A 15924-nucleotide genomic window follows, 5' to 3' on the forward strand; every position below is an offset into this window, starting at 1 on the left:
TTAGAGATGTGAAATCCCGTGAAAATATGAGGAAATTACAAAACGGTGTGTGCAAGAACAAAAAGAAAATGGATGTTAAAACTACAAGGATGATGAAGAAACAAATGAGCAAACCATGAAACTCTACAAAATGATCTCTACGAATTTATCAATTCATCACATTGACATTAAAAAAAGCTTCCTGGCAACTAATAAATTGTCTGTTTACCATATAAAGAAGAAATCATAATAGATATAGAATGCATGTTTCAACACTGGTCTGTATAACACATTTTAAATCCAACTGCATCCCTCAACAAACATTGTCTTTTTAGTTCTTCATTGTTGTGCTCTGCTTTATATCCATAGTGCACTAATTGAAAGTAAAAGTTTAGTTGTAAAAAAAAAAACAGCAGTTCTATCATATTAAAGCCCAAAAGTGTGTATAACCAGGGTTTTCACCTGTGGCACATTTCTATTATCGAGATGTATTACACAAAATTCCATTCAAAGCCGAGGTGGCATTTTCAATCTTCACCACTCTGGACTCCGTTTAAAAAAAAGAAAAGGCTCCTAAAATGCTGCGCCATATGGACAAAAATGATGGTTACATGAAACAGCGTTCTGCTGTGGACAAGGCCTAAACCTATAGCAGGTGGACTAGAAAATGGTCCAGGCAGCTCTCACCATAAGCTTTATTAAATAGAAAAGTCTTGAGTCTAACCTTCAAAGGGGAGACTGTGTCAGCCTCCCGAATCAAACTGGGAGTTGGTTCTGCATGAGAGGAGCCTGATAGCTGCAGGCTCTGCCTCCCAATCTACTGGTAGAAAACCTACGGACCTCCAGGGCACAGCACTCTGAGAACCAAGTGTTCTGCTGGATCATATGGGACAAACAACCTGGTTGTTTTCCCAGGAGAAGAAATTCTGATGTTTAGAATAGTTTGTAGAAATCCTGCAGATATCAGGTTACCGCACGTGGATGTACATGTGAGTGTCACATGTCGATCCCGCTGTTATCTAGTGCTGCAGGTGTTCACTAAACCCTGCAGAAAGTCTCCTGCTGACAGCTGGAAGCGGTAAACACTTGGTTGGAGAAGAAATGATTAAACGTTGAGTTTGTGCCCTTGCTGAGAATGACAAAGACTTTCAGTCGAGGGGTCTGACATCGACAGAGACCCGGTCCCGGTCTCCGTGTCCCGGCTCCTATATTGTTAGTTCACACTCTGAAAAACAGAATATTCCAGCGGCCGGCTCTGAAAAGCTTAATTTGCCCGCGGTGCAAGGTGAGGGGCTGCATTGAACTAATGACATTAGCATATCAACTCACCCCGTGCTGGTGGAGGCTGGAATACTAACCTCATAGAACAAAGGGCCATTTGCCAATTCGGGAATTAATTTAATCCGGTTTACCCCGTCTCACGTCAGCGGGAGCCGCAGATTGGATTTGTATTCAGATGGCAGCCGGCGTCCATCTGATTCAACGTGGGAGGCCGAATCCTGCGAGTGACACCGCTGCCCTTGGGCGTCTATCTGTTTGCCTGTGTGCTCACTCCCGTAGACTGACATGCTCGTGGCGACAAGTGTCATAACCTGAACAGTATCAACCCCCCCCATGGCTTCTTCTCCTCTCCAGCTGTAATTTTGTGGATTACTGTTTACTTGCTCTCCTGTCTTTCCCCTTAGCCGACAAAGAGGAAGTTCAGCCGAGGAGAAGAAGGCAGCCGGAGAGGGCCGAGTGGTGGCTCTCCGCCCGGAGTTGGCCTATAATCTGTTGCACACACTCTTCTACGGCCTCCTGGCTTTCAGCACCATGAGGTGAGCTTCGTCAACCAGCAGATGTTGGTTCTCACTTTTTCTAACCCCCTCCAGTTCTCATACGGGGCCTCTTCAGAAGCACTCGTTGATTACGGGCACTTGTGAGCAGACGCTAAGTTTAAATGGGTTCCACAAAGTGTCTGAATGGTCGACTTAAGCCTTGATCAGCCCTCAAACACCGAGCGCCATCCAACCGTGAGTCCACTCAGAGCAGGGAGACCAGCGACAGTTGGATATGTGATCATTCAATGTTCAGCTCAGTCTTTTTTACTCCACAAGACCATTCAAATCCATTGATAAAGGACTGATCCTCATGTACTGTTGAGCGCAGCACTAACAAGAGTTTTGTTCTGGCAGCAGAAGTAGGGATACCTGATAAATCAGCTGTCACATCAGAAATCGGCCAATATGAGTCATTTTAAAAGAAGGATTTCTGTCAGATAAACAAAAGTGGATTTGTTTAAAGTGATTTAAAGGAAAATGGCCGAAATAAGAGGACTTATAGAAATGTTTTGCGGGTGTCTGTATTCATTTTTTATCATGGAATGAGTGTTTAATCACAACGAGTACTAGAGCTGTTTAATAGTTCATTTGATTTTGAATATATTAAGCAGCCTTGTCCACAGTTAGCATTGTTTTCTAGATTTTCACTATGAATACGATTAGCTTCAGTGTTAGCGTCAGCTCACTATTACGATAATTATTTCATCCTGCCAACGTATTTGTAGTTTCACTGTGTCGTATTCTTCTTAGACCTGGAGCCCCGTTTACACAATGTTTTCACGTGAACATGGAAAACTTTCATTACATTTTGAAGGTTCGTTTCCGCGACTGCGGTGATCTGAGCCACTGAAAACAGTTATTTTAAAACGGCTTCCAGGATGGAACTTTTTGAAAACGAATGTCCTTGTGTACTTCTATTGTTAATGTTTATTGCATACAAGAACAACATCTCAAGAGCGCCAACTTGTGGTCTGGCATGCTGGCTACATCATTTTCAGCGTATCTGCTGTTTCTGTGTAAACGGACACCGTTTTCAATAACGTTGCTGTGTAAACGCGAACATTTTTGGACTTGAAAACACAGAAACATGCTATGCTAATTAAACACATCATGTAACACTTGTACCTTTTCATTGTTTTTAAAAGTTGATGTGTAAATTCTAAACTATTTACAAACGAACATGCAAAAACAATTTGAATTTTACTTTTAAATTACTTCAAGCCTGTAGCCACAGAAACTAGTCCTAGTGTAAAAGAAGCACCGCAAAATTAGCTTCAGAATAATTAGGTCGTTAATGAGAACACTGAATGTGTTTTACACACAAACCTCCTCTGCGTCGATAGTCAACATGAGCACCTTTGGAAAACCTTCTCGATATGGTGCGAAGTGGGAAACATCCACGCTCCCCGCAGCTTTTACAGCCATAATCTCCAACATAGCAACTCTCCGGCTCAGACTTTCATTTATAAATGTCGAGTGGTTTTCATGGCCAGGGTCATTAGTATGTTTCCCATGCCGGGCGCATGTGAAGCTGCTGATCACACGCTGCCGTGCCTGACGTCCACAATTCACTGCCATAAAATTATAATTGACTTTGAGTCGAGGCGCTTTGTCGGGAGGAAATTATGGCGATTGTGAGAAGAATTATCTCCTTTTTTTCCCCTTTTGCATTGATCAAAAAACCTGCTGTTAATGAGAGAAAGCAAAGGCAATTCTATACTGGTCACTGGTAGTTTTGTGAAAACAAACCATAATATTAAATGATTACACACCACCTTCATTAAAGGATTCATTTTAAAGAGTCATTTAAAATGAAATACTGGGTTGCTTCTAAATCACATAAGGTTTAAAGTTTATACTCGGCCCGTTATTGGTCAGCAGTTAGCAGCTAAGTTTAACAGAGGTGGTTTATGATATTGGCCTTTTGTGTTGGCGACAATCAAAATCTCCCGTTTTGAGGTGCGCCCCCTTGTGACCAATTCTGGTTTGAACAAGAGCCCAAACAAATAACTCAGCAACTTTAATACTTACGATTTTCAGGCAAGTTTCAACTGAGGATAAACATCAAGTTGCATGTTTTATCAAGCTTTAATTATACTTTGTAAATATCATCCTGAATCCACATTTTTCTGGTTTATATGTGTTCATTTGTTTTTTCTTTTCGGGACTTTGAATCATTGCTCTGCTTCTTTCAGGTTCAGTTCCAATCCTTCCAAAAAGGCAGGAAGTGTGACGAAGCAGACAGATTCACATACAACAGGGAGGGCTCATAATCCCATTTTAGAATAATTATAACCCAGAAACAGGGGAAATCACAGATCGTCTCACTTTGCACGAAGAAAAATTACTCCTGATCCCACAAACAAATGAGAGATTTAAAATAACACGAAAGGTTTTCTTTCCTTAAACTAACGTTGACGTTTGCAACAACAAAGGAATAACGCACAAACAAGCTCTGGTGAATTTAGGAGAGTGAGTTACTGGTTTGATCACTGAGCTGAAAATGTTTCACTGTGGTGATGAAGGGACGACTGTGGAGCAACATTTTGAAAACAATGTCTGTTTACATAGACATGGCAGAACCACTGAAAACATGGTCATTTTCATGTTGGGCCACTAGTTGGTGCTGTTGTTTGTTTTTGTAAGGAAACCCCACACACACATGCATCAGAAAACAATCCGCTCTAAACATTAACAATGGAAGTACACGGACATGTTGGAGCACAGACAGCCAAGTAACTGTCAACTATAAAACTACCAAGTCCCAGGAGAATATGGACTGGGAGTCATGACACTCTCGAGGAAATATTCTTATTGAATACTAGTTATTATGGCCGTGGGGACCAGGAACAGCGTTTCGGAAAGGTTTCCATGAAGATGGAGCACAAAAAATTCCATCTTGGGAGCCATCTTCAACAAGTTGCCTTTTTAGGGGCCCTGATCAACGTTGCATTAACGGAGCGCAACAAAAGTTCTTTGTTTCTCCCTCAAAACATACTATAAATGGGGCTTCAGTTTGAGTTGTACAGAATGTGGTACTTTTGGAGGTTTAAGAAAGAAACTCATCCAACAATATGAATGTGCACTATTCTACAGTAGTTTCTTTAACCTAAGCCGGTAAACAAGTAAGCTGTTGAGTTGAACTGGACACTAACTGTTGAGAGATCTCAGATCAACGCGACCGGCAGGTTTTGGACAGTAGACGTGATTCTTGTGCTCTACCAGACATTTAATCCCTGCCGTTTGTGCAGAGCATTTCTGTTACAGTGACGCTCTGAACCACTCATTAAATTCCGATGAAAGGAGTGTGGCGTGGAAAAAAAAAGGCTGTTAATGCAGCCTGGGCCAGGTATGGAGCAAAGTGACACATTTGATTTCAGCACTTTCTCCAAAATGCTGATTAAGAGCGAAAGGCCAACGGTGCAGAAAGCCATTTGTTTCTGTCACACAGCTCCTTTGCATTTAAAAAAAAAAAAAAAAAAAAAGTATTGAGATTTATTTCTGTGAGGCTGCACTTCTTTACTCTTCCTCGCGGCTCCATCTCTGCACCTGTCAACTATTCCTCGGCTCATTTCACACCCCCCTCTCTCTGTTTTAATCTCCTTCTCATTTGCTTTAGGATTCATGTGCTCGGATCAGAACTTAATAACTCTACGTTCTCCTCCTTAAATCAGGTCCAAACACACTGGAACACATTTCAAACCATCTCCAGTCCCAGCGAGTCCAGCCTGCCTGTTTTGTTCGAATTTAATGGACTTTACTGGCTGGAGGGGACATCAAAAAGAGTCGTCACATTAATATTAAAGAGATGCTTTTTGTACCTGCTGTGTATTCTCCTCAGTCTGAAGAATGCAGATTTATCTTTTAGCTCCAGGTGAGATTTTTTTTTTTCCCCCACTCTTTATTTTCTCCGCACAGGATGAAGTATATCTGGACGGGCCACATGTGTGTGATGGCAGCATACGGTGTGTGCGGGACCGAGCTGTGGACGCTGCTTCTCAACGCCGTCCGCTGCAGCAGCAGAACTCTGGTAGCGCTTCCACACAGGCTCACCTGGTCTGTGACTTCATGGCACACTTCTCTCACATAAACCAACGCACATTTTAACTCCGGCCTGCTGGCAAATGCCCAGTTTAACTGCTGCTGGCCACCGGAGGTGCACATAGGAGCACCGACTTGGAAAAAAAAGATGGTGGGCCCAATCGTCTCTGACCCAGGGTTCAAGTCCAACATCTCTGCACACACTCAGCGTCCATTCAGGGTCTCCCCCCCCCTTTATTTGCACAAAATCAGAATAAACTTCAGATTTACAAGGAGATGAAACCAAAATCTGCAGGATAGGAGGGAAGTCCGACGGGCTCGTATCAATGAATAAAAATTACCAAAATGACGAATAAACATAACAAAGGATGAAGGAACAACAAGCACAGGGAAGTAGCAAAAAGTTAATTAAACCTAAACCAGTGATTCCCAACCAGGGCAGCGAAGCCCTCTTCATTTTAAGGCGCATAAAAAAATGTTACGTTTCAAAAAATAGCTGAGTCAGCATTTAATTAATTTATGTCATGAAACTACTAAGTTTAAGCATTTACAAAAAAAAAGTGTCGAAGTTTACAATAGTAAAAGTTTGCCTCTCAATATAAAGGCTGGGAAGCACTGACCCAAACCACACAACATATCAGCTCCAAGTCATCGGGATACTCGTTGAACTTAATATTTCAATAATTTCGCCTCAACGAGAGCCAAATAGGGAAATCAGCTTTAGCGTCCAGAGAATTCCCGAGTTTGGGTCCATGAAATTTGATAGAAAGTTGATGTTTGGAGGTACGGCACTGTGGAAACTGGAACTCTTTTGGTTCCTCGTTGAGGTGAAGTGAACATCTGATGATATAAGGAAAAAGTTGTGAAATGTGTCTGGAAGGTCTTGTTTATTATTAATGAACTTGTAGTGAAACATGCATGTTTGTTGAGTATTAATAGATGAAACTTTTTAAATCATGTGCAGTTGACTCTTCACTTTGATTAAAGTGATTTGAGTGTGTAACTTGTCCAAGCTCCTCTCACTTTAAAATTTTGATTTTGAAGCTCATTGAAATAATTGTGACTTAATAAAACATTATAGAAATGTGAAATCTGTAATGATTCTTTAACTCAGGGAAGTTAATTTAAAGCGAACTTCCACAGTTAAGAGGTTAAAAGTGAACTGTTTTCCCCCGAAAATATAAAGAGAAACAACTATAATAGAATGTTTGACTTTTCATAAGAGGATCAGAAGCAATAAGAGGAAGTTAATCTAATTTTGCTTCTTTGTTTTAAGCTGAATGTAATTTTAGTATTATAAAGACAAATATCTGTTAAAATGAAACCCTTTTAAATTGTGTGACATTTGCAGGCCTGTGAAAGGTTACGTACACCTACGTATTCCTCATTAAGTGTGAGTCTATTGTACTTTTTGATTAGCAGCTTGTCACACATTTGGTAAATCGCTTTTCTTTTCTCACCTACATCGCACTGGTTCCCCCCTTTGAATTGTGCCCTACTTGTAAAGCAACAGGTTATATTATTAGATTATGTACATGTTTTTGTCTTTTGAACACGTTTTACAAAGCTGTCAATTTAAGGCAAGTTTATTTCTATAGCAGCATTCAAGCACAAGACAGTTCAAAGACTTTACAAGGAAATAGAGGAAATATATTAAAACAAAGTAGTTATGAATCTTAACCTTAAGAGATCAAGATAATGATAATACATTGAAACAAGGCACCTAAGAAAGGCATAAAAAGGAGAAAAAAAACTATTAGATAAAGGCAATAAAATAACTAAAATATTATTAGAAAGCCTGAGCAAATAATAGTGTTTAAGTATATTGATTGACTTATTGTTATTGGGTGATTACTTACTTCTTATTCGTATCATTAGGTAATATCACTGTTATTAGTATTGTGTCTTGTACATTGCACATATTCACTGTATATATTTGCACACTTTCTGAGTGATCTATTGTTATTGGTTGATTATTTCTCATTCTATTGGGCTTAACATCTGGCTTCAATGTTCTATTTTTTGTTTTGTTTTTGGTGAAATGCATGTTTACACCATGTGAGAGCAAGACAGAATTTCATTTCTACTAGGTGTCTTGCATGTGGAGTTGAAATTAACAATAAGGCTGAGTTTAAGTGTGGCCTTTGTAAAACAAAATTGTGGGTGTGAGCAGGAAGTTTGTTCCACCTGTGAAGAGCGTAGGAACTAAAAGCTGCTTCACCATGTTTCTTCCAACTCTGGATCACTTGGTAAACCTCACCCTGAGAACCCCAGACATCTGGATGTTTCACAGTCTACTAGTAAATCTGTATTTCAGCCCAAGACCATTCAAATCTTTATATAGCAGAAGTCAGATTTCGAAGTCAATCCTTTGACACACAGGCAGCCAGTGCAGAATTTAAGTATTTTAAACAGTTTTTTCTAACTCCAAACATCAATGCCCTCAAATTCAAATCATGTTTCTAACTAAAATTCAATGAAATTATGTAAACTTCAAAGTGAAGCTGGTGAAGTGCCCAAAGTGTCCACTGGGTGTCAGTGTGGTCCTGACGTGACAGCTGAGCTCGTCAGATGAATACTGTAATCCTCAGAGCAGAGCTGCTCTCTCTGTCATCTCGTCTTTCTTTATAGTTTCGATGTTTTTTTTTTGGGGGGGGGGGTTGTTATATCTCCATCTGACTGTGAATGTCTAAGACAATTACATCCCTTCATTTCATTATTGCTGTTTCGTTGTCTTTCACTTTGCAGTTAAGGCTCGTCAGATACGGCGTTCCTCTAGTGATGATCGGCTGCCTGTATTACAAGGTATGCCATCTTCTCTGTGGGTTTTTATGTTTATCGCTGTACTGGAGGTCTCATTACCGAGCCCCAGAAGGTTCCTACGGCCCATTACAGAACGGAAAGAGCAACGCAAAATGGCCTAAATGGAAGTTAAGCAGGAATATAAAAACAAGCAACGGAATCATAACAGAATTCTGAAATGATAGTTTTTCTCTTTTGTTTGTTTGTCTTGTTGGGTAGAAGCAATTTGTATGGTGCAGTTATTTAGTCCTCATTGGCACGATGACGTTTCAAGTGAAAACGCATCGATTTCACATTTTCATTTGAGAAAAAGCTCACCTTTAGACAACATTCTGAAAATGATTTCTGTTTACACAGCAATTGCAGTAACAGGGAAGATGATGTAATTAGAATTCCAGGCCTCCAGTTGATGCTGGTATTTGTTTTAATTAACATTATGTCCTTCGCAATTTGAGTACACCGACATTCTAGTGGACAGATGACCAAATTGGATTGTTATTACAGTGACTGTCAACTATAAAACTACCAAGTCCCAGGAGAATATGGACTGGGAGTCATGACACTCTGGAGGAAACATTGTTCTTATATTCCAGATACAGAGCATGTGCCCAACTACTAGTTACTTTGGCCACTACTTTTGCACATGTGCGTTTCTCCAACAAGGAGACTTTTTCAGGAAGTTCAGAAATTGTATTTTTAGTGGTTCTGACCACCGTTATAACCTTGTAAACAGACACTCAAAATGCTACCCTTTCAAGTTTTTAACTTGAAAGGGTTACCATGTAAACTACTCTTACTTACTTTCCCCATGTGGGATTATTGAAGTCCGAGCTCAACTTATCTCTTCCTCAGCTTTAATGCCATATTGTTCCTTCCCATAGTTCTGGCCAAAGCTGATGGAGGAGCTTTCTGAATTGAGGGAGTTCTACGACCCGGACACCGTGGAGCTCATGACCTGGATCAGGTACCATCAACAGCAAATTGAATTCACTTTTTGATCAAATTTCCCTCCGCCTGATGCCCTTGATTAGTTTCTGTCTGTGTGTGTGTGTGTGTGTGAGTGAAGTGTTGAGAGCCGATGGAGCTCTATGAATAAGACATGCGGGTGCTGGAAAGGACCCAGCTGCTGGCAGAGCGCTCACCCACCTCTGGGTCTCTGCAGCCGGGCTTTCCATCAAGAGCCTGACGGGATCAGAGACGGAGATGTGATTCAGAGTGAAGTTTCACTGTTGCTGCTGCCGCTGTGCATCTGTGCATCTGTACATCTGTGCGTGTGGGTGTGGGTGTGTGTATACCACTGTTGTGGGTACCTACAATATGGGGATTTGACGTCTATGTGGTCATGAATCCATCGATCTTCTACACCGCTTCATACCAGAAGAATGTTGTATGTGACTAGGCAACTAAATAGTTGAAATTCCATATCTTCACCAGTCAGCACCAAAAATATTACTGTTTCATCCATGTGATACAGAAAAATATCTCCACTTATCAAACATCCTGTTCGTGGGCCAGAACTGGCCGCGAGATCAACTGCAATATATGTATTTGACTGTCAGAGGCGCAATTTAGTCTGTTACTTGTGGTGATGATACATGACACCAGGTGTTTTCTTCCTTTTGAAGACGTAAAAAGTGTAATAAAGCACATGGTGAACTGAGGCAGAATATTGTTGGGATTGCAGTTATTTTACTCAAATTTCAGTGATGTCAATTGTTGTAAAAGGTTAGTTCATTACATGTCAACTTCTTAATAATACATTAATACTTTGTGGCCCTAAAACACAAAACACAGATTCAGAGTTCCAGTTATTTATATATTAGAATGTAATTATTTACCGATCCAGCCCACTTGAGATTAAACTGCATGTGACCCCTGAAGTAAAATGGGTTTGACACCCCTGCAGTATACAGTTTTTGAAATAAATTGACTTTTTTTTTTTTTTTTTTTTGCTACGCAAACACATTGGTTTCCCTCCTTGGAGTTTGTGATCCTGGTTTCAGAGCATGTCTGCAGGAAACCATCGTGAGTCACTGCAGGGTCCGGGGTAAAGCATGAAATTGCAATGTTTGTGTTTGCACTTCTGTGTGTGTGTGTGTGTGTGTGTGTGTGTGTGTGTGTGTGTGTGTGTGTGTGTGTGTGTGTGTGTGTGTGTGTGTGTGTGTGTGTGTGTGTGTGTGTGTGTCACTCTCTGGCCTTCAGTGGCACGCCGAGTGTTGTGTGTGGCGCTCGCGGTCCGGTGTCACTCTGCAAGCTCTCTATCTGACCAAGTATACCTGACATATCGCCCACTGTCACATCGCACCTGTCACCTTTCCAAATATCTTCCCGTCAGAGCGGGAGTGAAATGAGTGGAGCCTGTATAACCATCCCTCACACCGCGGATAAACCCAGAAAAGAATTAGGAGAGATATGCAATGACCTGTGACCAAAACTGAAGCAGAAAACTGATTAAAAAAAAAAAAAAAAAAAAAAATAGATTTATTGTGTAACAAAGTTATTTAACATTACCGAGCATAACATTGGTGTCCAATGCCAAAGTTTATTGCAGAGATTATTATTCTCTTTTATCACAAGCTTGTGAGTCGATTCTGCCTCACTCGAAGGTTGGAACACCTTTTTATTTCTCTGACACAGAGAAACTCGGACAGGTGGAGTGAACTCACGGCCTCTGCAGCTCTGAGTTCTGTTGCATCAGAAGTGTCGGGGCCACGTACAAACTTGTTGAATCCCAAATGGGCTGAATTACTCAAGTGAGAGCACGATGATCTCAAAGTACTGCAGAAAAAGTCCTGAAAATGTTCATATTTTATACAGTCATACATACGATACAGTCTGAAAATCCATCACGGTCTAGTTTTTGCAAAAGTGCGTCACTTCTGAGTAGAACTCTGCAGCCTTCAGTTTGAATACCTTGTGGAAAATGTTGCTGTTATTGTATTTACCGGAATATAAGTTGCGCTTTTGTTTGGTTTTTAATTGTTTGGCTGGTGATTTAACTTAAATAAGTGGTATACAGTATATCAAAATACACCAGTAAATACCATGTTGGACCACTAGATGTCACTGTATGTCAACTGAATGCTGCTACAGTATCATATTTCCCAGACTATAAGTTGCACTTAGTTCTTTGGCTAGTGATGGTACTTATATTAAGCAACCTGAATATCAAAATATAGCAATATATACCGTGTTGGACCTCTAGATGTCACTGTATGACAACAGAACGCTGCTACACAAAAACCTCCATAACTACTGCATTTAACGTTACAGAGTAAGAAAAATGTCTCCAAAAAGAATTTCATGCACAGCAGTATTGGGATCAACAGTTACGATTCCTGAATCATTGCCTTTAATCTTTGTCTTAACTTTGCAGGCCTGAATTGTATCGCATGTATTAGACATGCTGTTTGAAGCCACACACAAGGGCAATGTTAGCGCAGTGCTTGAATTGTCTAAAAAGTATTTTCTTGTGGCATTTAAGCAGTAAGAACAATAAATCACTCTGAATTCTCCTCATCAAGCGTTGTGATAGTTTAGAAAACGATCCCTTCCAATAGCTATTTTTCACCAAATTACAAGTGGAATAGATATTTCCGGTTAATTTAAAAGCCCCACGACCGTGGAAACAAATAAGCATACATAATAAAAATGCTACATATTCCAGATTATGTGTAGATGTTTGCAACCTGGTTAGGAAGTGACAAGAGAAGCTTGTTTTGCTTCAGCCTCTGCACGGCTTCTTGCTTTTGAAGTGTGTGCTTTCAGCAAGCTGAGATCTGACGAGCTCTCAAAGGTCTTCAGAGGAAAAGTTACACATGACTTTGAGCATGATTTCGAAAGCTTTTCACTGCAAAAGGAAGGGAAAGTCATGTGCTGCCAGTGTTGATTTTAAACTGCAGATTCTTCATGCGCCATGGTGCTGCATGTCGCTGTTACTGCTGTTGCACAGGTACACAAACAGGAGGTTGCATCATGTTAATCTGCATTAGATACGTGCCAGAAAAACACATTTAATGTCCAGAAAAAAAACGTTGTACATGGCTGGAACAAAGTGCTCTGGAGGCTGAGATACAATAATAACAGAATGAATACAACAGGAAAAAAAAAAACACAAGTCCGAAAATGTTAGAATTCCGTGTTGAATACAAATTAAATCAGAATGTAACCCACACTTTATTCCCAGTAGCACATGAACCAAATATCAGATGTTAAAAACTGACATTTTGGACATCTTATTTTGAATTTGTAGTTTTGACAGGACTGTTTAGCTACTTCATTGATTCTCTGGAGGAAATTATTCCTGCACATTTAATCTACTTTAATCATCGATGAGCTGAACTAGAGCTGCTTGGGCTCAAGGCCTTGCTCAGAGAACCTCAGGTACTGTTAGCAGTGTGACAGGAACATCGAGGCCACATGTCGCCTTTCTTTTAAGTTGCGTCAATTTCAATTCCATTTTATATCAATGTCATCAAATAAAACTGAGCCATTTCAAGACACTTTTATAGAGAACATCTAACAATTCCACACGAGGAAGTAGAGGAGACGGAGGAAAAGAAAAATTTCTCTCTAATACGAAGAAACCTGCAGGACCAGAGTCGGAGGTGGAGACCGGTTAGGGTTTAGGAGGGCAACGGACATATTTCCACTCAATGTCATTCTTTAGATGAGGGCAATAGTTTTTCAAGGAATTTTGTGTTTGTCATTATTTCAGCTGTTTCCTGTTCAGCCATGTTCTTGTGATTAATGCACTAGGTGGTTCACCATTGTCTCCAGTCGTGTTCCAGTTTGATTGTACTCGTGTACAAAGTGTGACTTGCTGAGTTCTGCCATTCCTTCCCTGAATCAGACGCTGTCTGGATGGGAGCAGATGTTGCTCTAAAATCTCAGTGTACTTTTCAGTCTTTCCAGAAGTGTAAGCCTCCCACACTACAGGCCGTGGCGCAACCCCACACCACCATAGAGGCAGGCTTTGAATTATCAGCTGATAACAAGATGGACAAACTTGTCTATTTAATCCTCAGAACAAACCCACAGTTTGAATTTGCTCCTTCTCAGACATGACGACAATGTTTCTGGTTGTTTCTTCTCTGCTGGGTACCAGTTTGACTCTCCTTTGTGGAGGACACCATGATGTGTTCTCGAGCTCATGCAGTGATATTCAATGGAGACTCGCTTCTATTTTTAATGCCCTGCTGCCCGAGGGCCTGAAGATCACCACCGTCTGGTTCTGACCTTCAGCCTTTCCCTCGCACTGAGATTTCTCGTAACTCTTTCTATTTTGTTCACTGCAGATGATGGCGTCTTCATGTTGAAGAACATTATTTGAAACCTCTGCCTGTCTTTAAATGCAAAAAGCTTTGCTTCATTAAGGTCACGTTCAAAGGAATGCAGTTTTTCAAGTGAAAATGAAAAACTTTGGTCGTGTTTGGAGGTTGTTTTTTTTTTGTTTTTTTAAACAACGCTGCTTGGAGTCGCTGAAAAGGCTCCTTTTTGAAAATGGCTCCCAAGGTGGAACTTTAAAAAAAACAACAACAAAAAAAACCCCTGTGTCATTAATTACATTCAGAAACTTGAAACACTGTTTATTTCAGTTTGATGTATGTAGAGCCACCGTATTGTTATCACATAGTGCCTTTTCAAATAAGATGCTGACTGAGAACTATGAGTGAACGTTTGATAAATTATGTTGAATCTGTTCAATTAAACAATTCCCATACTTTTTATTATTTATTGATTTGTATGAATTTTACAAAGTGTTTGCCAAAAATGCATGAAATCTTCACAAATGATCTGAAAATACAACTTTTCTGAAGCGCTGCTACGGTGCATGTGCTCCTTGGATGTAGAAAACAGATCTTCTGCACATGCTCAGTTGCGGGACAATCAGAACAATGTTTCCTCCAGAGTGTCATGACTCTCAGTCCATATTCTCCTGGAACTTGGTAGTTTTATAGTTGACCGTAATAACAGTCCAACTTGGTCGTCTGTCCATATGAATGTCCGTGCTCTCCCATTGTTGATGTTCGTGATGTGTTTTAATAAGTCCTAAATTTCTTCCTTCATGCCTAATCTTGTTACTGACCTGTCGCCAATTCACCTAATTAAATACCGAATACTCCTCTATTTGGTTTTAAGCTGTCAGTTACCATTTGGCTCCTTTTCCAAGTCTTTTTTTTACCCATATCTGCTCCTGCCATCGAATTGCTAAATGTCTCGGTTTCATGTCAAATAATATATTGGTAAACCTTTCTTTTATTAATATTTAACAGCAATCGGATATATTGGGAATATCTGTTGTTCAAGGGGTGTAGAATATACAGTAGTGCCAGGCATTTTAAAGACATTTTACCATTTTCAGTTTACTGCACTGCCTCAGGACGTTAATAGAAGGAGCTGGACTATAATGCTAAGACTTCTATCTTTAAGTTGGTCCTTTCAACAGGACAATGATTCTGAATACTCTTACAAAACAGCGCAGAATTTATACTGATATATTGAGTGAGAACAGTACACTCAAGAAACCTTTAAAAAAAAAAAAGTCTTAAGCTGAAGGAGTTTTGTATGACAGAGGTGTCAGAAATGAGTGTAGCTTCTGTGTAACTGAAGGACAATCATTAAACAGGCACTAGAAGTTGTTTCTGTTGAAGTGGGCAGCACTTGCTGCTGAGACGAGACTTTAGCTTCTCTTTTCAAGAGTGCTACCTGTGTTGGTGTTGTATATAATGAAATGGTTGGTCTGGGGCTTGGATAGAGGTGGACTGAGATTCTTAGATCTGGTGCCTTCCCGTGGTCTACATCTCCATTGATGCACCCACACTTTTCAACAAAAAAACAAAGCTATTCTTTCTCGCACAAGGTTGTTTGCACTAGGGTAGCACCCATACTGTATATGGGGTCCCGTACTGCACAGAGTACTCGTACTCGTTACAGACCCTTGATGCAAACCGGAGTGTATTACGTGACGTCCTCCGTGAAAACGGTGTTCTCATATGGACAGCCCCTTAGTGATTTGAAGAAAAACAATGTACAACCTTTCATTTTTACCCAGCCCTTTGTCCAACTCGCACAGTTCAGACATCCATATGTGAATGAATGCAGGCTAGGGAGACACCGATTCCAGTATCAGGCCTGATACAGAGTACTCATACTTGTAAAAGATCCTTCATGTGACCTGGTGAGTATTACGTGATGTTGTGAAGCCGATCGTAGATAAACGCTATGCACTGTTTTATACATTCTGTAGGCTGTGAGGCTAATTGAGGTGACGAAGTGTCGA

The 15924-nt window shown here is 40.4% G+C and overlaps 1 protein-coding gene across 3 annotated transcripts in view; it reads left to right on the top strand.

Moving 5' to 3' along the window:
* dpy19l3 (dpy-19 like C-mannosyltransferase 3) overlaps positions 1-15924 on the top strand; it is an 83605-nt gene that overhangs the window by 32636 nt on the left and 35045 nt on the right. For all 3 annotated transcript variants that reach the window (XM_080501883.1, XM_080501882.1, XM_080501884.1), the window contains 4 exons: positions 1665-1796; positions 5718-5829; positions 8589-8645; positions 9524-9606. In XM_080501883.1, coding sequence (XP_080358009.1) covers positions 1665-1796; positions 5718-5829; positions 8589-8645; positions 9524-9606 — 384 coding nt within the window. The remainder of the gene's footprint in view (positions 1-1664; positions 1797-5717; positions 5830-8588; positions 8646-9523; positions 9607-15924) is intronic.

This window comes from Blennius ocellaris (assembly GCF_963422515.1).
Source record: "Blennius ocellaris genome assembly, chromosome: 1".
NCBI lineage: Eukaryota > Metazoa > Chordata > Actinopteri > Blenniiformes > Blenniidae > Blennius > Blennius ocellaris.